The sequence below is a fragment of the Neomonachus schauinslandi genome, chromosome 3 (assembly GCF_002201575.2).
Source record: "Neomonachus schauinslandi chromosome 3, ASM220157v2, whole genome shotgun sequence".
Classification (NCBI taxonomy): Eukaryota; Metazoa; Chordata; class Mammalia; order Carnivora; family Phocidae; genus Neomonachus; species Neomonachus schauinslandi.
This window is the reverse complement of record NC_058405.1, coordinates 148,949,638-148,971,307: the sequence shown is the minus strand read 5'-3', so window position 1 is coordinate 148,971,307 and position 21,670 is coordinate 148,949,638. Positions and strand designations below refer to the sequence as shown.

The window sequence follows — 21,670 nt, the reverse complement described above, 5'->3', positions numbered from 1 at the left end:
TTTGAAATCCCCTTTGCTTTTCTTTTGGGTCAGACTCCCAATTTCCTGTTTGTTGAGAATTCCTGCCTAAGTCTCTCTAGGTCTTTTCTGGCTAGCCTCAGCAGAGAGTATTCCTGACTGGCACTGTGGGTCCTAGAGCCTTCTAAAAGGATTCATGGTCGAAGTCTGAGAAGTCCTCAGCTTCCCCACTGTTGGCTTGGAATGATTTCTCCAGCCTGCTAAGTCCTAGACTTGCCTGCTTCCAGTATTTTGTTGCTATGGTATCCTTTCCTGTTTTCTCTTGAATGTTTGTTTCCTGCTGTTGCTGATGTTCTTCTTTAAGCTCCATGTAATTTTGGTGGGGTCTTGGGAGAGAGTAAAATTAGATGTGTGCATTCAATTAATTGTCCTAGTAGCCCTTACCCTTATAATATTTCTGGCTAGACTGAATCCAAATTTGGAAAAAAATCTCCAGCAAAATTTTTCACAAAACATTTATCAATATATGAGGAAAAACGTTGCTGAATCTTTTAAATTGGAAAGGAATAAATTGGAGGGAATCTTTGTCACTTGACCTTTAATTTCCTTCCTCTTTCCGTGTTTGTTTTTGTTTGTTTTTGATTTGCTTTTTTGATGGAGAAGACGATATATGGGCTTTTGGAGAAAGTTGGAAAATAAAAATATAATTGTATAAAATATAGTCTGGGTTATTCTTTGATTTTAATTTGGAAATAAAACTACTTTTGTACACCCAAAATATAGTTCAGTTTTATTTGTATTTCTGGTTTTTACTAAAAAATGTTTATGATCTTTAACTATTTAAAATATGATGCATGTATTATTTTATTTGCTCTATTTCAGAGTAAGCATCAATGATTAAGCTGACTAATAATCAGAACATTCATTTATAAAGAGATTATGTGTTGTATACTCACCTACTAAAGTTTTCCAAACTGGGAGTTCAGGAATATTTAACTCTATTATATGCTTGAGAACCTCTGTGTGAAAGGTTAGCACTGATAAATGAATTATATTATTTCCTTTAATATCTGTTTTTCTCCAGTTAGCACCAAGAGAAAATAGGTACTGAATAGTGTCCAGTGCTCCTGAGGTGGCAGCAAGCAGCAGGGGGGTACACTGATTCCTAAAAATCAAGGGCATATTACAGTAATTAAGCACAAGTGTTATCAGCACATTTTACACACGAGGAAACTGAGGCTCGGGTAGTGTTCCAACCCATTTCTTTATTCTTCGTGTCCAGTTCACAAATCCCAGCTTCCTTATCGTGGCAGAAACCGAGTTCCTCAAAATCCCACTATCTGCTTTTTAGATAGTGCAGATCTTTTGGGTAGGCACATGGCTGCCCTCCAAATAGTACATTTCCCAGCTTCCTTTATGGATAGCTACGACCACATAGGCCCAAGTTTGGCCAACGAGATGTTAGTAGAAGCTACATGGGCAACTCCCTAAAGAGAGAAGGAATGTGCCATTACCTTTCATTTCTTTTTCTCTTCATGGCTAAAATACAGGCATCACAATGAAAGCAGGAGGTGCCATTTTGTACTAGGATATGGAAACCACATGTGAAGAAGCAACGAGAGGAAGACTACGTGCTCACCTTGTCCGAACTACAATATTGTGGTGCACATTTGTCACGGCAGCTTCAACTGTATCTTAACAGATCTACTGACTAGCAGTGTGACCTGAGGCAAATAGGGTTACTTTTTTTGTCTGTCAAAGAATGAGGGTAACAACACTCAGCTCACAGTGTTAGTGTCAGTGATGAACAAGGTGCTTAGTGCAGTCTTGATACATATTCCCCTCATTCTCTTTTCACCATGTCACACGCCTCAAAGTTATTTTTTATCCTTATACCCATGCTTTCCTCTCTTCATGAAACCTCCCTTCTCTTGCTGCCTGTCCTTGAATTTTCACCTCTGTTCAGCTAGCCCCAGACCTCTTTCTCTCCTCTATTCCCTTTTTCCTGGGTCCGTGGAAACTCTTGTCTTTTATGAATAAACATCTCTTCACTTTCTCCCTTTTGTACTTCAAAAAGACTGTTCTCTTGCTTTCCTTATTCTACTCCATGGTAGGAATAAAGATTACTTCTACTTTAACACCATCACTCTGATTTTCCTCATATGAAAAATATACTATCACATAAATTATGTTTCTCTTTTCAGTTGCATATTGCCATTCCCCCTGCCCTGTGGGGTCCTCTTCCAGGATCTTAGCTCATGAATTGCCTCACCAACATGACTTCAACATCCATGCTAATGACCGTCTGTGTGCTGATCTCTCGGCTCCTTGTCCTACCTTCATTTGTGCTCCACAGTCATACACACCTGCATTGTCACACTCTTCATTAGCTCCACATAGATCCCAACCTCGGTAACTGTCCTCTCTATGAATCCTTCCCTTTTTCCTTACGTTCATAGATAGCTTCTTACTTCCACCTCTGATATCCAACTGTTTGACCTTTTGCAATCTACCAGTCTTTATCCCCACGCCCCTCTTCTGCTCAAAGACACATCATCACAATATGACAGAACCAGAGCTGACTTGGGTCTCCACATTCCTTGGCTCTTTCCAGAATCTATTAGTTAGAGAATCTATTAGCAAGAGACCCTGGTGTCCTGAAAGCTTTCTCTATATACACCTCTGCCCCCACCTAGAGGGAGGGTTAATTTCTTCACTGAATAATAATGGCCAGGTTATGAGAAGACCCAGAAATATCTGAATGAAACTATGCCTAAATCATGTTCAGAGATTCAAAACGATAACCTGTATTTCAATTGCTATCAAGACTGTACCTTCAGGAGAAGTTATACCTCCATCCTAAAGGTTGGTCCTCTGCTAAATTATGAAATAGAATTGTGAAATAGAAACTGTGAAATAGAAGCTAAATTGTGAAATTGTGTTGCCCTATTTCAAAGTTACTTTCGTCTTCTTTTTAAAAACTTGTTTTTAAAAGATTTTATTTTTGAGTAGTCTCTACACCCAACCTGGGGCTTTAACTTACAACCCTGAGATCAAGAGTCACATGTTCTATCCAACTGAGCCAGCCAGGTGCCCCAAGGTTCTTTTCTTCTTTTTAACGTGTTTCTCTTCTGGATACCATTAGATGTTTCTCCTGTTATCTGAGGCCTATCCACACTGGTCTGGAGCACTTGAGCTGCCTCCAGGTTGGTTAGGTTCCAATTTAGAGCACATTTCTCCTCCCTTAGTCTCAGGCTTCTTCCAGAGCACTTGGTAGTTAACTAGGTAAACTAGTCTGTAGAGCCACACCATTGAGATAGCATGGATAGGCTAGTAGAAGTTCTGTCTTTATACATTCTAAAGGTAAGTGGTAGACGAAGAAGATAGTGACCAGGACAGAGTAAGCCTTACTATAGTCTTTCACATCAATGATACCAACCATTCCTTTTAGTGTCAGTGTTTGGGGCAAGCCACGAAAGCAGAAATTTATATTTTTACAAATGCTTAATAACTTACTCAGCTGTTGCCTCTGCTTCCAGCAAACTAGGATCCTTCCTATAGAGAGCAATGATGATACCAATATTGTCATAGAAAGCAGCAAAGTGAATTGGCATCCAACCTCTTTTTTCAGAAAGCGTGTAATCAGCTTTGAAACAGAGTAGACAGATGGTTGTTTCCAATGAGCAAGCCTGTGCAGCCAGATGTAGAGGTGTTGGACCTAAAATGGATGGACAATTACTTAAGTGATCAATATCTAACATGTCTATCTAAAACATATGTCTTTTGGGGGCACCTGGGTGGCTCAGTGAGTTAAGTGTCTGCCTTTGGCTCAGGTCACGATCCCAACATCCTGGGATCGAAGTCTGCCTCTCCCTTCCCCCTGCTCTTGTTCTCTCTCTCTCTCCCCCTCTCAAGAAAATAAAATCTTTAATAAATAAATAAATAAATAAGTAAAATAAAATGTCTTTTGATATCCATCCACAGAGCTTTAATACTATGATATAAAAGCTCCAAGATAAGCACTAAAAGGATTAATTTAGGCAATTCTATATGTCTTTAACTCAGGATGTCTGACCATTAAAAATCAATCCTTCTTTATAAGTTAAGAATAACATTGAAAATATTAAATATTTGAAAAATTAAGTCAATGTATAAAATAGTCTTGTGATCAAATAAGCTGTTTCTTGTTCAAATTATTTTCCATTTTATTTAAATGTTTCGTAGTAGGAAGTAATATCCTTTGAAATTGAAGGAAAAATACGCTCACAAAAGCCCTCCATGTTACAAAATCCAGTGGGTGTTTTTCAATTCTTACCTTAACCTCTCAACAGTAAGGTTCTTCCTCTTTAAAATATTTTTTTCCCTTGACTTTTGTGATATCATAACCTCCTGTTTCTCTCCTATCCCTCTGGCTACTCCTTCATAATCTCCTTTAGAACGTTCTCACTGTCCTGATGCCTACATGAGCCTTAAGGCTCTGTCTTGGGCCTTTTTATCTTTGCAGTGACTTCATTTACCACCTAAAAGTTGGTGACTCCCAGGATTATGTCTCAGATCTGTTTATATCCTCCAAGCTCCACATCTTTTTCTCTAACATCTCACTAGGTGTCTCCACACACCACTTCAAACTTAACAATGTTCCAACTGAATTATCTTTCCCTCCAAACCTGGTCCTCTTTCCCTGCTGCCTAAATCAGTGAAGAATATCACCATCCAGCCAGCTCTACAAACCAGTAACCTTAAGGACTTCTTAGTATCTCCTTCTCATCTCATCTCCATAACCAGTCCATCACCACGTCCAAGTATCTTTACAACCTATCTTTACTGCCACCACCTCCCCACTCTAAGCCTCCCACCTTGTTCTTACCCTTCACCAACCCATTATTTCAAAATACAAATCTGATCTTATTATCTGCTGGCTTAAAACTTTTCAGTGGCTTCTCAAGGCCATCTGATCATGAATATAGGAAAAGGATCCACTGGCTCCAATTTAACCTGAACTGCAAGCTATCCCCCTCCCACCAAAAAACCCACGACATACACAACTTCTCTTCATCTGGGCCTTCTTGCAGCTCCTCAAATGCAGGGTGGCCAGCCACATGACCCAGCTTGCCCAGGAAAGGACTCATCTATGCCTGTTGCCCCAGGAGGATGATTAATAGTGCCTCTTCCATTTTCAAGTCTCCCTGATTTGGATGGTGAATTATCCGGTCACCTTGGGCTATTCCTGCTGTCTGAGAGCTTCCTTCTCCCAAACAATGCTTTTCTGACCAGCGTCCAGCTAACTCATATTTCTCAGCCTAAATGGTAATTCCTCAGTGAAGCACTGGTTTTCTCCCAACTCAGACACTTTCAATGGCCTCCGGCCTGCCTTCCTTGTCTAAGCTTTGTATCATAGCTTTTGATCATCTGTAATATCTGACCTGATTTATCTATCTAAAATCACTGCTTAGCCTTCTAGTTTCTGGTCAGGCATGGAAGGTGCTTAAGTCACCATTCTGTCCTAAGAGCAAGTAGAAAACTAAACAGACTGAGAAATCAACAACTCTTCCTGGATATGATTGAGAAGTGAGGTCTCAGGGCAAAAATGCTGCCCCCCCAAAGTTGGAGATATAGACAGACTGATACAGAGGAGCATAAGTGACTGAAAAGAAACCTCCACAGGACCTAGTGCTAGCGTAGTAAAGCTGCCTCAGCCCCTCCAGCCAACCTAGTAGTCTTTAAGTTTTAGCAATCACCCTTGGCCCAAGTGATTGATTAACCTTTCATTGTTTATCTATAGATTATGCATTCTTTCCCAGAAAGAACAGAAGGCTTCTGCACAACACAAAACAGAAACCGGAACCTCTTGCACAGCCCCTTGGCACTAAGGAATCAGACCGCTCTGCACAACCCCCTTGCACAACCTCTAAGCACGAAGATAATGAAGATAACGTCTATAACTGACACCACTGAGTCTGCCTGTAATTAAAGAAATGTAATTAAAGAAATGTAGCTGATTTATGGTTAACTGCCCTAAACTCCTTCAAAAATCCTTCTTGGGCCAGGCAGAAACCTTGGAGTTGGCCTTTGGACAAGAGTCTGCCTTCTCCCCAGGTGGCCAGCCTCCTGAATAAAGTATTCCTTTCCAATCAAAACCCGTCTCTCTAGGGGCACCTAGGTGGCTCAGTCATTGGGCGTCTGCCTTCGGCTCAGGTCATGATCCCAAGGTCCTGGAATCGAGCCCCGCATCGGGCTCCCTGCTCTGCGGGAAGCCTGCTTCTCCCTCTCCCACTCCCCCTGCTTGCGTTCCCTCTCTCGCTGTGTCTCTCTCTGTCAAATAAATAAATAAAATCTTTAAAAGAAAAAAAAAACTCATCTCTCAAGAATTGGTTTTTTGAGTAGCAGGCAGCTGAACCTGGGTTTTGGTAACAGTAGGAAAATCTGAACTATAATTGACAAATTGCTGGTGGCTCATTGTGGATAAGTTGAGGAGTTAAAACTCAAGGGGGACCCAGTCCCAGGGGGTCCCCATGCTTTAGTGAGTTTTAACTGCAGAAATTTGACCAGGTCCTCATGGTAGATATCAGAGAAAGATCCCGTCATGCTTGCGGGGTAGGGGTGGGGGGGTGGGGGGGCGGAGAGGCAGGGGAAAAGGAACCATTTTGAGATATACCAGAGCATTCCATTTCTCTTAACAAGGCTTGCCCTCAGGAGAAACTATTTTACCAGAGCCTAACCTGCTGGGTTTTTATCAGAGCCTAACCTACCTGGGGGGAAGGGAAATAGCCAACTCTGGCCCCCCTCCAGCCACCCTGCCACACCTAAGGTGGGGGCCAGGACTGACGAGTACATGTGAAGTTCACAGTCCAGGAGCACAGGCTCCCCAAAAGACTGAGACCTAATCATACTATGGAACCTGGTGGTTCATTTCAATCAACAGAAGGCTGTTAGCTGCTCTCAGCAGTAGAAACATATCAAAATGACCTGATGGGTTTTTTTAAAAACCCACACAAGCGTCCCTACCTGCTCTCTCCCTCTCTTCTCCCCCTTCTTCTTATTCTTCTTCAAAAAAATTTCAGCACAACCTGAGGGCAGGAGTACTATTCTTACATCCCGCTCTTACTACTTTAAAGTGTGCTTAATTGGGCACCTGAGTGGCTCAGTCAGTTAAGCGTCTGCCTTCGGTTTAGGTCATGATCCCAAGGTCCTGGGATTGAGCCCTGCATAGGGCTCCCTGCTCAGTGGGAAGCCTGCTTTTCCCTCTGCCCGCCACTCCCCCTGCTTGTGCTCTCTCATCTGACAAATAAATAAATAAAATCTTTAAAAAATTTTAAAAATAAAAAATAAAAAAACAACAGAGGTTAAAAAAAAAATACTACACATTCTATAGTGCACAGGAAAGTGCCCCACAACAAAGAATTATCCAGCCCACAATGTCAACAGTGCTACAAGGATGAGAAACACTGGCCTAAGACATGCTAGAATTAGGGAAGTTCTGGAGGGGTTTATGTAGTCTGAAGAAACTATTCTCTGAGAACCCTGGTCGAGGGAATAGATGCTCTATTGGGACCTGAAAGCCATATTTATTCCTTTTTTCCTAATATCTGTATTACATGACTCTATTAATTCCGCCAGTGATTGTCATATGCTACCCTGCATCCATCCATTCATATATTCATTTAACAACTATTTCCTAATTACTTACTAATGCCAGGCCTTCTTCTGGGCACTAGAATATCATGGCAAAGTGAACCAAATCCTTGCCCTTTATTGGAGCTTATTCAAGTGAGGGAGACACAATAGAGAGATAGTATCATATAAAGTAGGGATAAGTGATACTTAGAAAATGAAAAAAGAAAGCAATAATGCAGGAAGCACACTATTGTTACTCAACTGCAAATTCCTACAGGGTGGGTGGGCCAGATAAACTCCATGCCCCCCCACCCTTTACTCCCCACCCTGCAGAATTTGCAATCCCTGTCCTTTGGCTTTCTGTCGGTGTCTGCCAATGGGGATCGCTGGCAGGAGATTGGAGAAGGGAGGAGAATGAGGTCAGCACGCTTATCATCTCTAAGATCATCTCAGGTTAGTTGCATTCCTCCACCAATGGAAGACGTCTGGTTTGAATAACTGCTGCCCTCCCCCACTAGACTCAGGTCTTTGCAAATGGTTTCTTTAAAAATAAACTCTCCTTGGCAAGAAGATGCAATGTGACAGTCTCTTCAATAAATGGTGTTGGGAAAACTGGACATCTACATGCAGAAGAATGAAACTGGGCCACTTTTTTTCACCACACACAAAAATAAACTCAAAATGTATCATAGACCTAAATGTGAGACCTGAAACAATAAAAATCCTAGAAGAGAGCATGGGCAGTAATTTCTCTGACATCAGCCATAACAACACCTTTCTAGGTATGTCTCCTGAGGCAAGGGTGACAAAAGCAAAAAATAAGTTATTGGGACTAAATCAAAATAAAGAGCTTCTGCACAGTGAAGGAAACAATAAACAAAACTAAAAGGCAACCTACTGAATGGGAGAAGATATTTGCAAGTGATATATCTGATAAGGGGTTAATATCCAAAATATATAAAGAACTTATAAAACTCTACACTCAAAAAACAAATAAGCTAATTTAAAAATGGGCAGAAGACACGAACAGACATTTCTCTAAAGAAGACATCCAGATGGCCAACAGACACATGAAAAGATGTTCAACATAATTAATTATCATGGAAATACAAATCAAAACCACAATGAGATATCACTCACACCTATCAGAATGGCTAAAATAAAAAACACAAGAAACAATGAATGTTGGTAAGGAGGTGGAGAAAAAGGAATCCTCATGCACTGCTGGTGGGAATCCAAACTGGTGCAGCCATTGTGAAAAACAGTATGGAAACATTCCTCAAAAAATTAAAAATAGAATTACCATATGATACAGTTATTACACTACTGGGTATTTGCCCAAAGAATTAAAAAACACTAATTCAAAAGGATACATGTACCTCTATGTTTATTGCAGCATTATTTACAATAGCCAAAATATGGAAGCAGCCCAAGTGTCCATCTATAGGTGAATGGGTAAAGAATATGTGGTATGTATATATATAATGGAATATTACTCAGCCATAAAATGGAATGAAATCTTGCCATTTGCAACAACATGGATGGATCCAGAGGATATAATACTAAGTGTAATAAGTCGCTCAGAAAAACACAAATACCATATAATTTCACTCACACGTGGAATTTAAGAAACTAAACAAACAAAGAAAAAACGAGACAAAAAAACAGACAAACATTCAAAACAAACCAGGGAGGAGGTGGTTACCAGAGGGGAGGTAGGTGGGGGATGGGTGAAGTAGGCAAAGGGGATTAAAGAGCACACTTGTCATGATGAGCACTGAGTAATGTACAGAATTGCTGAATCACTATATTATACACCTGAAACTAATATAAAACTGTACATTAATTATAGTGGAATTAAAAAAAGATGTTAAATTCCTGAGTTGGAAGAATGGCTAAATCATGCTATGATTCACCACTTTCACGTCAGGTCCACTGTGTTGCTGCCTGTGTATTCTGGGGATAAACAAACCAAACTGAAGTTGGTGGTCCCTGATCAACTAAATATGACCAAAACCTGAAAAAAAAAAACCCTCCTTGAATTATCCCATATAGAGTATGAAGGCATAGTCTCTTAGATATAGAAGATACAGCCTTCAAAATTTTTCATGATTCTCTGTATTCAATACTTAGGTCAAATCTCTCACCTCAGTCAAGAATGCCTCATTCCTCAGACCTCACAGATTGTTAATGTCACTAGATGGCAGCATATCTAAATAATATTAGCTGCATTTATTTATTTATTTCTTAAGACATAAAAATGACTTTGGGGCCTGATTTTATAAAAATAAGTACAGGTAACTGCAAATTCCACAGTAAAAAGAAGAAAAAAGAAAATAACCCCAAGACTTAAGAGGAATATAAATAAATGACCATGGGTAGAAAAAAATGTATACCTCAAAATATAGACAAAACATCACTATATGACATTCTCATGTGACAACATTTTGGAGATTATATGCTTTAAAGAGAGTTTTAATATATACAATAACCTTTTCAAATGCACCAAATATTTACTTATGTCTTACCATTTCTTTCTTTTCTCGTGTCCATTTTTGATGACTCTGTTTTAAAGGGGAATACACAGAGAAGTATGATTATTAATGTACAGCAGTTTCCTGAGTTAGTCAAAATAAACTCATATGAATAAGAACAAAATGGCTATGTTTGGATACCAAACGCAGGATTACATCAAACAGGACTGAGTTTAAGCTTTGGTCAAGCCATCTGGGCATGGTGCATGCCCCGACATCATGGCAGAGCAGCCTAGGGCGCTGCTTCTCAACTGTCTGATCAAAACTGACAGTTGGGGCAGTTCTGTGTTGTAAAGTCATAATGCATAGACATTGCAGGTAGAGTTATACATTTCCCATACTTCAAAATCTATCCAATTCTTAGCAAATGGAAATCAAGTAGTCACAAGATGAACGAGAGACTTCAATTTACCAAAGATTTTTTTCACACCAAAAAAGGTTTAAAACAGAACACATCTTTAAATAACAGAGTACTCATTACATTTAAATTTAACTGAGTTTGTGCTCCATGTTAATCAAATAATAGAAGCATCTTTTTTTTTTAAGATTTTATTTATTTATTTGAGACAGAGAGAATGAGAGACAGAGAGCATGAGAGGGAGGAGGGTCAGAGGGAGAAGCAGACTCCCCGCTGAGCAGGGAGCCCGACGCGGGACTCGATCCCGGGACTCCAGGACCATGACCCGACCCGAAGGCAGTCGCTCAGCCAACTGAGCCACCCAGGCGCCCAAGGCTAATTTAGTTTTGACTTTAAAAAGCCATTTTTCCTGATTATTAGGTATGCATACCTATATATGTATTCATTGGAATAAATTTAACCAGTATAAAAATGATAGCGTTGAAAATGAAAGCAGAAGTCCTCCATAACTGAAGAGGGAAATAGAGATAAAATATCAGGAATAGCTGATACAACAATATTGGCAATAAGAAACGATGATTTTATATTTTAGCTAGCTATCTTAAAAAGTTGTGTTAAATTTTCACACACCAAAACAAAATGTTCTGCTTTAATCCTATTGACTACTAATAAATTCTGTACTCTTACCAGTGTGATTAAAATGTTTTGATATTAAGATGCTTCTAGGGGCGCCTGGGTGGCTCAGTTGGTTAAGCGACTGCCTTCGGCTCAGGTCATGATCCTGGAGTCCCTGGATCGAGTCCCGCATCGGGCTCCCTGCTCGGCAGGGAGTCTGCTTCTCCCTCTGACCCTCCTCCCTCTCATGCTCTCTGTCTCTCATTCTCTCTCTTGCAAATAAATAAAAAATTAAAAAAACAAACAAACAAACAACTAAATTAGCCTTAAAGGGGCCATTAACCTAAAAAAATTATGGATGAATTTTTTGTTATGAATTATAATTTATGTTTATGTATTGTGAATATACTATTTCCTGGTTGAGAACTCTGGGATAAGAAATGGATGTCCAGCTGGGTTCTCCATTTATCTACCTTTTCTTTGAATTTCTACAGTACATCACTGTATATTAATTATCCCAGTAATTACCAAATGCTACCCTGCATTCATCCAACAACTATTTCCTGAGGCTTTCTTCTAGGCACTCGAATATCATGGCAAACAAAGTAAACCAAATCACTGCCTTTAAGGAGCTTATATTCAAGTGAAGGAGACACAATAAACAAATAAATAATACTATATAGGAGATCAATAAGTGATATACTTAGAAAACTAAAAGGAGCCCCTCTGAAATAAGGGAAAAAAAAACCTCAACTTTGCTCTAGGTCCCAACACCAAATTTTAATCTTGCTCTAAAATCAACATGCATTCTTGGGGCACCTGGGTGGCTCAGTTGGTTAAGCAACTGCCTTCAGCTCAGGTCATGATCCTGGAGTCCCGGGATCAAGTCCCACGTCGGGCTCCCTGCTCAGCAGGGAGTCTGCTTCTCCCTCTGACCCTCCTCCCTCTCATGCTCTCTCTATCTCATTCTCTCTCTCAAATAAATAAATAAAATCTTAAAAAAAAAATCAACATGCATTCTTAATTCTGAATAGGGGTAATAAGTAAAAGAAAAACAGTTTAAATTTTAAAAACTTTACGGTACCTTGGCTAAACATAATAAAGCGTCTCTGGTTGACATTGAAGTTAGCATTGCACAGTTGACATATAATAGCAACTCTGTTGTGTAGAGCAGCGTGATGGAAAATAGCATAACCTGCTTCATCTGAAACATTGATCGTCGAGCTTGAGGTTTTACGGCTAAATGTATGGAAAACAGCAGATAATCCTCTTTCAACAGCAGACTTCATACCAAATGGGATGCTCTAAAATTATTAAGAGGGCCAGAATAAATTTTTCAAAATATACTTAAAGTTTAGCTTAAGGAAAAAAGGGACAATAAATATATATTAATATGTTTATAATAAATGTAATGTTAATATATAACATCATTAATAAATATGTATTAATATAATCACAGGATTGGTGCTCAGTTACAGTAGAATTTTCCCAAGATCCATGTGGATAGTGTCTCACTGGACAAGGATTAAAGTTATTAGAACTATAAAGAAACATTGAGAACTTTAAAAAATATTTTTGGGAAGTTTTTTTCTCCCTCTTTTTTTAAGGAGAAGTTGCAGATCCTTCTTTGGAGACAATTAAAACAGGATAGATGATTTTCTTTCTGAACTACTTAAACAAACGGAGATCACTGGGTTCCTTTTCTGATTTAAGAACAATCTAATTTAGAAATCTAGGAAATATATATAGTTACAGAGATACAATTTGTCCTCTTTGCTCTAGGTCTCAAAACAGAGGTAAAAACAGTACACTCTTCTTTGAGACATTCTGACTACTTAATATTTTAAAATTAAATGAACAGGTTATTAAAATGTTAAATGTATGGACACTGAGATGAATACATGGTAAATAAAGGCCAGTGTATCCACTGAAACAGGTGAGCTCACCACTTATCAGTTCCAGAAGCTGTACATGAAGGCTTGTTGAAACAGAGCGATTTGATTCAGGATGACAGGTTTGTTCCTCAGGTTTGGTCCCCAGGACTGAAGCCTGACTGCCATTTACCAGCTGTGTGATTTGGGGAAGAGCCTTAACTCGCTGCACCTCAAATTTCTCATTTGTAACGTAGGAATGATAACAAAGTACTAGTACCTTGAACAAGTTTCTTAAAAGGATTTATAAAGTGCCTGGCACACAAAATAAGCACTCAATAAATATTAGCCATTATGAAGATTGGTCACAATCCAGTTCATTAACAGATGATTCTGTAACCCTACCAGAAATTTATAATCCAGAATTATATAGCGTCTAAGCTGCTAAAATGTGGAATTTTTATTTCATATGGAAAGCTTTATTTAACCTAATGTTTATCCCTAAGATAAAAATCTGAGACATAGACTTATCTATAATAACATATTATCTGTAATAGTTTCCTACACTAAATTATGTGATAATTACTGAAATACCTTGCATTTCATAGCTTTTTTGAAACCAAATTTTTTCTTAAATTGTTCATGTAATTGGGCATCTGTTAGTGGAAGTCTTTTCGGTTTCAGATTGTTCACGACTTCATTTATGGCTCCCCACCACTTTGTCTTATATAGTTGATGATAGTAAGTTTCAAGTTCAAAACAGATCACATAGTAGCTATTAAAATATAAAGAAAAAAGATAAATCTTTCTGACTTGGAAGTAATTTGGTACTTTTTTCTATACTGACTAAGCTGTATTTTTCTATAATAATTAAATATAAAACTGTAGTTTAAATTGTACTTGACTGAAAAAGAAGGTCTTAGGGAAATACTATGTTATGAACTGGTCGGAGGCTAATATCCTCTCCTCCTTGACCTTGACTTCCATCCCAGTTTTCTGAATATAATAGACTTCTGCAGGGATGGAGGCATATTTGAGGACCTGTTCGCATTTATTTGAGGTTGTCATTCTTCCCATCCACCATCCTCTCCTCCCCAAAGGAAACTAGCCCACAAAAATATAAACTAAAGGCTGTCTTCACCCACACCTTACAGATACAGTGCCAGTCCAAGTGGCGGGACTTATCACATTTCCTGTGGGCCCCGACTTGTGGAGGTGCCACCTTCATGGATGGGGCCTTGCCTAACTTACTAGAATCGAGGAATAGATATTCTGAATCTTACTCAGATTTGAAGGCTTTCAAATCACGGCAGTGATAGGTTCCAGGGCCTTAAGGAGCTGTATGAATCATACCTAGATGCCTGATTTACAGTGGACGACTAAACTAAATTTCTAGAAGAAGACAGCTCACCTTTCTTTGGTGTCATACACGCTGCTAAGAGTAGACACCACAGACAGATACCCCAAGTCCCATAATTCTGCCTCCACAGATGTGGGCATAGGGGATCACACTGAGGATATCCTTTGGTCTTTGAGTGGCCCAGCACCACATCATAGAGTCCCAGTGCCTACAACCCCTTTTTTTGATGGACTTCTCCAGGGAGCTGGCTCTCGCTGTGGTAAATTGTTATGGGGTCAGAAGCTGCTGACTACACCTGGGGCCCTGGTACTCAGTGATGTACTCTTAGATCACTGCTGAGGCAATGAAACAGACTTATAAATTTAACAAACACCAGGGGAATGTGGGTTGATTTCTTCTAGAAATTCAATTTACTTATCCAGTGCAAATCAAGCAGCTAGAATCAGCAGGGGGCTATCCTACCTAGAAACTGAAGAAGCAAGAGGTGGTAAAGGTGGCTATACCCTGAGAAAGTCTCTGCCACAGAATTCTGCGGACGCCCCCACCCAAGGTTGGATACAGAACCTACACTGGCCCACAGAGAGATGATACTGGGAGCACAGGAAGCCCAGATGGCCAGTGCCAGGAGGGAGCCCTCATCCAAGTACTGCATAATGACATACCACTATTCTTACTCAAAACCTTAGGTGTAGTCATCAGCAGGGACTATAAGGGAGCCTCACTTTTAAAATAACTCCCTTCAGGGCGCGTGGGTGGCTCAGTTGGTTAAGCGACTGCCTTCGGCTCGGGTCATGATCCTGGAGTCCTGGGATCGAGTCCCGCATCGGGCTCCCTGCTCGGCAGGGAGCCTGCTTCTCCCTCTGACCCTCCCCCCTCTCATGTACTCTCTCTCTCATTCTCGCTCTCTCAAATAAATAAATCTTTAAAATAAAAAAATAATAATAATAACTCCCTTCATATTATTCTGCCTGGGAATCGGCACCCAGCTTCTGAGGAGCTTCCAGCACCACATTTCCCTGATATACCACTGGCATATTAAGTTGATTTCTGACCTGCCCCCTAATATCCACAACAGTATCACAATGCTGGTATGCTCTCCCCTAAATAGGACATTTTAGTACTGGAATAAATTAATCTTTTTGCTCCAGTCATTGTCACCTTAATAAATAATTCATGAGTTCTTGTAGTTTTATGGGTGGTCAAATCCTGAGTATCTGACTGTGGTCCCTACTTTTTGATTCTGGTATGGTAGAAGAACCCAACCTGAACCAAAATCAATCTAGGACTTCGATGTTTCCAGGCATGCCTGGAGGGCCAGTGGAACTGATCCTATTTTTGTAAGGGACCAGGGTTGTCTCAGGAGATAAACCATTCTGAGGAAAGAGAATATCAAGATACATAAGCTCAGTCCAATAACAATGCCCTTAAAATCAAAGAGGGGAGATTTTAAGATGGCATGTTTTCAATCATTCAGATTATTCTCTGGTCCCGCACCAACACAGAATGATCCCTACATCACAGAAAAGAACAACTGTTAGGAAAATGACTAAAAACGTTGTTTTTGCACCAAATTGTTAGGGGTTCAAGGCAGCACTTCCTTGAAACCAGTAAAATTAGGAAAGAAATTCTCCTTGCTTCATTGGATTGGCTTCAACATGTCTCACAGTTGATGTATGCTGTTTAGCAGGCATGAGGAGGAGCCAGCCCCAGAGGTGACACCAGATCCCCAACCAGGAGCAAGAGCATCACTAATGCAATGGCATTAGTGCTGAGCTGCCTTCATGGGGCCTGTGGAGTGCCTGGAGCCCAGCAGTGGATCAACACAGAGAGCTCAGACAGGAAAGAAGGAGACTGAAGAAATCTTAGAGTACCTGAGAGCTGATCCAGGAGCATATGAGAGTCCTAGGAATAACTATGTGGGGGTGGCTACTATGAAACTGAAAGTTCTCTAGTAATTGGTACAGGAACCAGGAAGATACTGATTAGTATTCCACTTGTGGTTTTTACTTTTACTCCATGCTGGCTGCGTCTGGGAAACAACTCCTGCTGATTTTGAAAGCCTGTAAATTCAAATCCAACTAACTACAGTTCACCAACACTGATGACCAGATGTTGTGCATTAGTCAGAAACTAGAGAGCTAATTCCACTGTGGCATCCCATTGCAACAATACGACTGGATCCCTTATAGTCCAGTGGCAGTGTGCTTATGCCAGCCATGCTTCTTCATCCACAACCACCTCTCACCAAGCACAGCCTTCATCTCACCTGATTCCCTGCATCCCAGGGTCATTAGTGTCCAGCCAGACACTACAACCTGCGAAAATAAAGCATTATTCGGAGGTGCTTCCAGGATACTATTCAGCTTGGCAAGGGTTGTACATGGAGTATGTCAACAGGTGCTGGATCCCTGAGCGAGAGATTTCCTCCTCCAGGAAGATGCACACTAACTGTCCATTCTAGAGGCATGAGATCTATTACTTAATTCCCTCTCAAATCATGGAGGTCATTAGCCACATGGTCTTTGACTTCATCTCTAGTACCACGTGAGCATCCAGGCAGTCTTAATGGAAAGAGCCATGTTTCATTGTGTATCCTGCTCCCTCTGCCTTGTTTCTGGTATTTTCCTCATTGCCATGCATCTTGAGAAAAATTTACAACCTTTGTCTTTACTTCTTCATATCCTATGAACTCTCCCCAACTTTACCCAGCTCATTACACATAGCCTATAACCAGAACTAATTCTCTTACCAAGTCATTGTGAAACTGAGTGCTCTCTTTAGTCTTAAGTTTACTTGCCCTTTTTCTCTGTTGAATTTGATGGTTTAACTATTTCCATATTTTAAAAATTCTCCCCATCTGGCTTCCATGCTATCATACTTTCTTGGTCCTCCTCCCTGTATCATTCCTTCTTAGTCTCCTTTGCTCTCTCTCCTCTGCTTCTCCCCACCCCATTTAAAAGCTGTTATTCTCCACAGTTCTAGACTTGGTCCTGTTCTCTAAACCACTTCCATGCCTTAAAAAAACAAAAAACAAAACCAAAAAACCTCTCCTATATACTTTTAAATCTCAAGTCTCTACCTTCTAATAATAATGCCCCTAGCTCTACTTTCCATATTTCCAAACTTCAGTGTCCAAGATATGAAGATCCAAGAACATAATTCATAAAAGACCCTAGCAAAACTTAGAGAAACATCCAGCTTCAAAAGATGACAGGCATAACAAGACCCAGCAGAGAAAGAGGATTTTAAATCATATTCTTTATGGAACTAAAGGGCTTTGTGCTGAGTCCACTGCTTTTCAGTAGGTCCACAGGATTTGATCCTCACCTCCATCCCCGTGTAATCACAGTGATAGTTATAAGAACTAATCACCATCTATAAGGATTATTATACACAATGTACCAAAGAGCATGAAGAAATAAATACACTATTTAATATTTTGTTGAGTCTGTATTTTATTCATGGGGGTTATTGTTCTAGGATCTCTATGCTGAGGTATTAAGTTAACCTTTGCATTTTGACACTTTCCTTGTTTTCTCCTAACTTTCAACAAGTTGTGGCTACTGTGAATAATTACTGAAAGTTCCTTACCTTTTTCCATTAAGTTCCATGACTGGTATTGAGTAATGTTCTTTATATCCTGAATCTTCTACAAATGCATCAGCAGCACAATCCCGTATTTTTTCTAAATTCTTCTAAAATATGAGTTATGTTACTAAAAACATATCTTTAAACAAGTCTAAACAATTATGGCTTCTTTTAGATGAAATTTTATACTTGCAAATGATATATTTTTAATATAATATCCCACCAGACCCTAATGATAACCACATGTACCCAATTCCTACTTCAGGAGTGAGGAAAAAATACAAAAGAAAAATAGTGTAAAGAAGGTAGGAAAGCAATGATAATTCAAACGTTATGTTTATATTAAATTCTAGATTAAATTATTGTTCCTAAACTCTAGAGGATCTCTTTTCTAATACTAATCTTCAAGGAAAATGGAAGACTATGTAGTGAATGTTGAAGGATTTCTACTACACTCTTTGATTAACTATTTTAGGGCACATATGGTCCATTAGAGGTCTATAAATTCTGTGAGGATAGTTGTACCTAGCTTATTTGTCATTTCATCTCTGACACCTAACATACCTCTGATATAGTTGCACTTAATTCATGTATGTTACATAATGTACGAAAAGATTAGTGAGTTAGGAAGATAATCATTTGGAGACTGGCCTAGTGCCCATACCAACAGAGACTCTTTCTGGATGGAGAATAAGATAAAAGAGTTGTGAAATGACAAACCATTTCAGAAACAATAATAATTTAAACCTTAAAATCTTCCAAAGCATTCTCAATTGAAGGTGTGCTGATATCAAATTCAATTCCTCCATGAACATGAAAATATTGATCCTCTTTGTAGTGAAAATGCTGGCATTTAAAATCTCGTCCATAAATAAATGGAGGCAATTCTCGCTCTGTCTTGACCTTGTCATCTCCAAAAATGAAAACAAACTTTAATTTAAAAGTGAAAACAACAGACACACAATCATATTTTGAAGATCTAGATTCTTATTTACGTAAACCAAGCGAAAAAAAAATCCGCATTAAAGAAAATCTTGGCAATTATAGTCTCTAAAATCATGGCCTTAGTATATATTTTAAACATGAAAATATATTTATAGCATACATTTTAGTTTCATTGTATAGACATTTCAAGGGAATAGTCAAACCATTATTCTACTTATTGATTTCTATGTGTGAGTTCAAGACTAATATCTTACCCCCCTTGTTAGAAAATATTTGAAACTATGCCTCAGAGAATCTTGGGCTAAATAAACAAAAACTTAAACTGAGCTGGTTCAGGCAAAAAAAAGACATTAAAAAGAAATAGGTGGGTATCTCTCACTGACAAAAATAACCAGCTCACTTTTTTGGAAAGTAATAAAACCACACATATAACATTTATTTTAGAAAAATAATTTTCTAAAACTCCAGTAATGATTAGGTTTGTCCAATATTTTGACTTCTTAGCAGAATATGGTTTCATCAATGTAAAGCATATAACATATTTTGAGAAATGTAAAAGGTACAGAAAAGTACAAGGAATAATATAACACCCTAATATCACCACCTGGAACCATTAACATTTAGTCATATTTGCTTCCAATAATCTAAGTAATAAAACATTACAGATATAGCTAACATTCTCTTTAATGAAGGGCCTCTTAGTTCCATACACCTGCCCTCTTACCTCCACCCGAGGATAAGAATGGTCATGAGCCCATTTTTAAGTAGTTCACAGATAAGTGTATAATTTTCACCATTTGAATGCTTATGATACAAATTTTCATTAAATGATTTGCAAAATTTCTACTGAAAATTTGCCACCTGAATAGAAAGCCCATCATAATAAGCCTACATGTTTGGGCACCAATGAAAATATATAAATTGTGTGCTAATCTGGGTGCAGGGAATAGTTTGCACTACATGCCTGTCAAATTCCATGTAAGTATGGTCCTATTTCAGCTCTCTATTCTCTTACATTGGTTTATTTGTGTAAACAGTGCTAACACACTAGTAAAGTTTTGAAATATATTTTCATTTCTTTTTCAGAAATTTAACACCATTCATGATCCTTTACTGCTCCATATTAATTTCAGAATCAATTTATAAACTTTCATAAAAAACACGAGGGATTTTGCGTAGAAGTTCACTGAATTTATAGGTTTATAGATCAGATATGATACATTAATAGTGTATCATATGTCCCATCATGAGCATGGCATATTTCCTTATTTTTCTCAAAATTTGTTTTAAGTCTTCTAATAGCCCTTATAATTGGTATAAACATATACCAAGTACTATGTACATATAGGAAATATTTTTAACTACCTTGGAGACATTAAATTTTGTTTTGTTTTGTTTTGTTTCATAACAGGCTACAACAAGGTTATATGCCTGGACTCACCTACTACAAGCAAAATTGAATTTAAACGTAAATTTAGATTTATCCGAAGATGGCAGAGAAGTAGGAGACCTAAATTTCGTCTGGCCCCAGGAATTCAGCTAGATAGTTATCAAACCATTCTGAACACCTACAAACTCAACAGGAGATTGAAGAAAAGAATAGCAGCAATTCTATGAACAGAAAACTGACCACTTTCTGAAAAGTAGGACGTGCGGAGAAGTGAATCTAAAGCGATATTCAGGAAGATAGACCTTGGCGGGGAGGGAGCCTCCATCAGCCGCTTCTGGCAAGTGATAGAGCAGTGGAGCACAAAATCGGAACTTTTAGAAGTCGGGTCCACTGAGGGACGTTGCTCCAGTGGCTAAGCGGGGGGTGGAACCCTTGCTGGGACAGTGTGGTCTCGGGACCCTCAGGTCACAGAAAGACCAGGGGTGCCTGAGTGCGGCAGAGCTCCCAGGTATCAGAGTGGGGAAGCTGGCTGCAGAGACGGAGCTGAGGCGCGGGCTCTCAGCTTGGGGTTGCCATAAACTGTGATCCGCGGCACAGTCAGGCCACTGCTCTTCCAGCAGGGACCCAACAAGCGGCAGATCCAGGGAGACTCCCCTTCCTCCCCCGGGAGGGGCGGCACAGGAGTGCACCGCAGGGCTCTGCTGGGTTTGGAGACTCCACACGGGGTCATGCACCAGAGATAGAAATGCTCGGTCATAGGCCAGGTGAGCACGGAGTGCAGCCAGAGAATGGGGAGACAGGACTGCTTTTCTCTGGGGGCTCACTGAGGAGTGGGGTCCCAAGTTCTTGGCTCCTCTGGGCGGAGATTGGGAGGCCACCATTTTCATTCTTGTCCTCCAAATCTGTGCAGAAAGCTTGCAGGGAACAAAAGCTCCAAAGAAAAAACCCGAGCAGATGACTTAGCCTGGCCCTGGCAAGGGCGGGGCAATTCCGCCTCCGGCAAAGACATTTGGGAACCACAGCAACAGGCCCCTCCCACAGAAAATCAGCAAGAACATCCAGCCAAGACCAAGTTTACCAATCAATGAGAATGGCAGAACTCCAGTGCTAGGGGAATATAGCACATAGAATTCATGGCTTTTCCCCCATGATTCTTTAGTCTTTCAAAGTTAATTTTTAACATTTTCTTTATTTTTACTTTTTCTATTTTTTAAAAATTTTTCTTCTTTTCTTTTTCAACCAACATCTTATCAATTCCTTTTTTAAAATCTTTTTTTTTAAAAAGATTTTATTTATTTATTTGACAGAGAGAGACAGCGAGAGAGGGAACACAAGCAGGGTGAGTGGGAGAGGGAGAAGCAGGCTTCCCACTGAGCAGGGAGCCCAATACGGGACTCGATCCCAGGACCCTGGGATCATGACCTGAGCCAAAGGCAG

At 39.6% G+C, this 21,670-nt stretch overlaps 1 protein-coding gene across 1 annotated transcript in view; it reads right to left on the bottom strand.

Moving 5' to 3' along the window:
* The window catches only part of ANKAR (ankyrin and armadillo repeat containing), a 69,536-nt gene that overhangs the window by 34,263 nt on the left and 13,603 nt on the right, over nucleotides 1–21,670 (bottom strand). The window contains exons 3-8 of the mRNA XM_021702887.2: nucleotides 18,646–18,809; nucleotides 17,902–18,005; nucleotides 13,545–13,725; nucleotides 12,164–12,383; nucleotides 3,475–3,676; nucleotides 915–1,123 (exon numbers count right to left, since the gene is read on the bottom strand). Coding sequence (XP_021558562.1) covers nucleotides 915–1,123; nucleotides 3,475–3,676; nucleotides 12,164–12,383; nucleotides 13,545–13,725; nucleotides 17,902–18,005; nucleotides 18,646–18,809 — 1,080 coding nt within the window. The remainder of the gene's footprint in view (nucleotides 1–914; nucleotides 1,124–3,474; nucleotides 3,677–12,163; nucleotides 12,384–13,544; nucleotides 13,726–17,901; nucleotides 18,006–18,645; nucleotides 18,810–21,670) is intronic.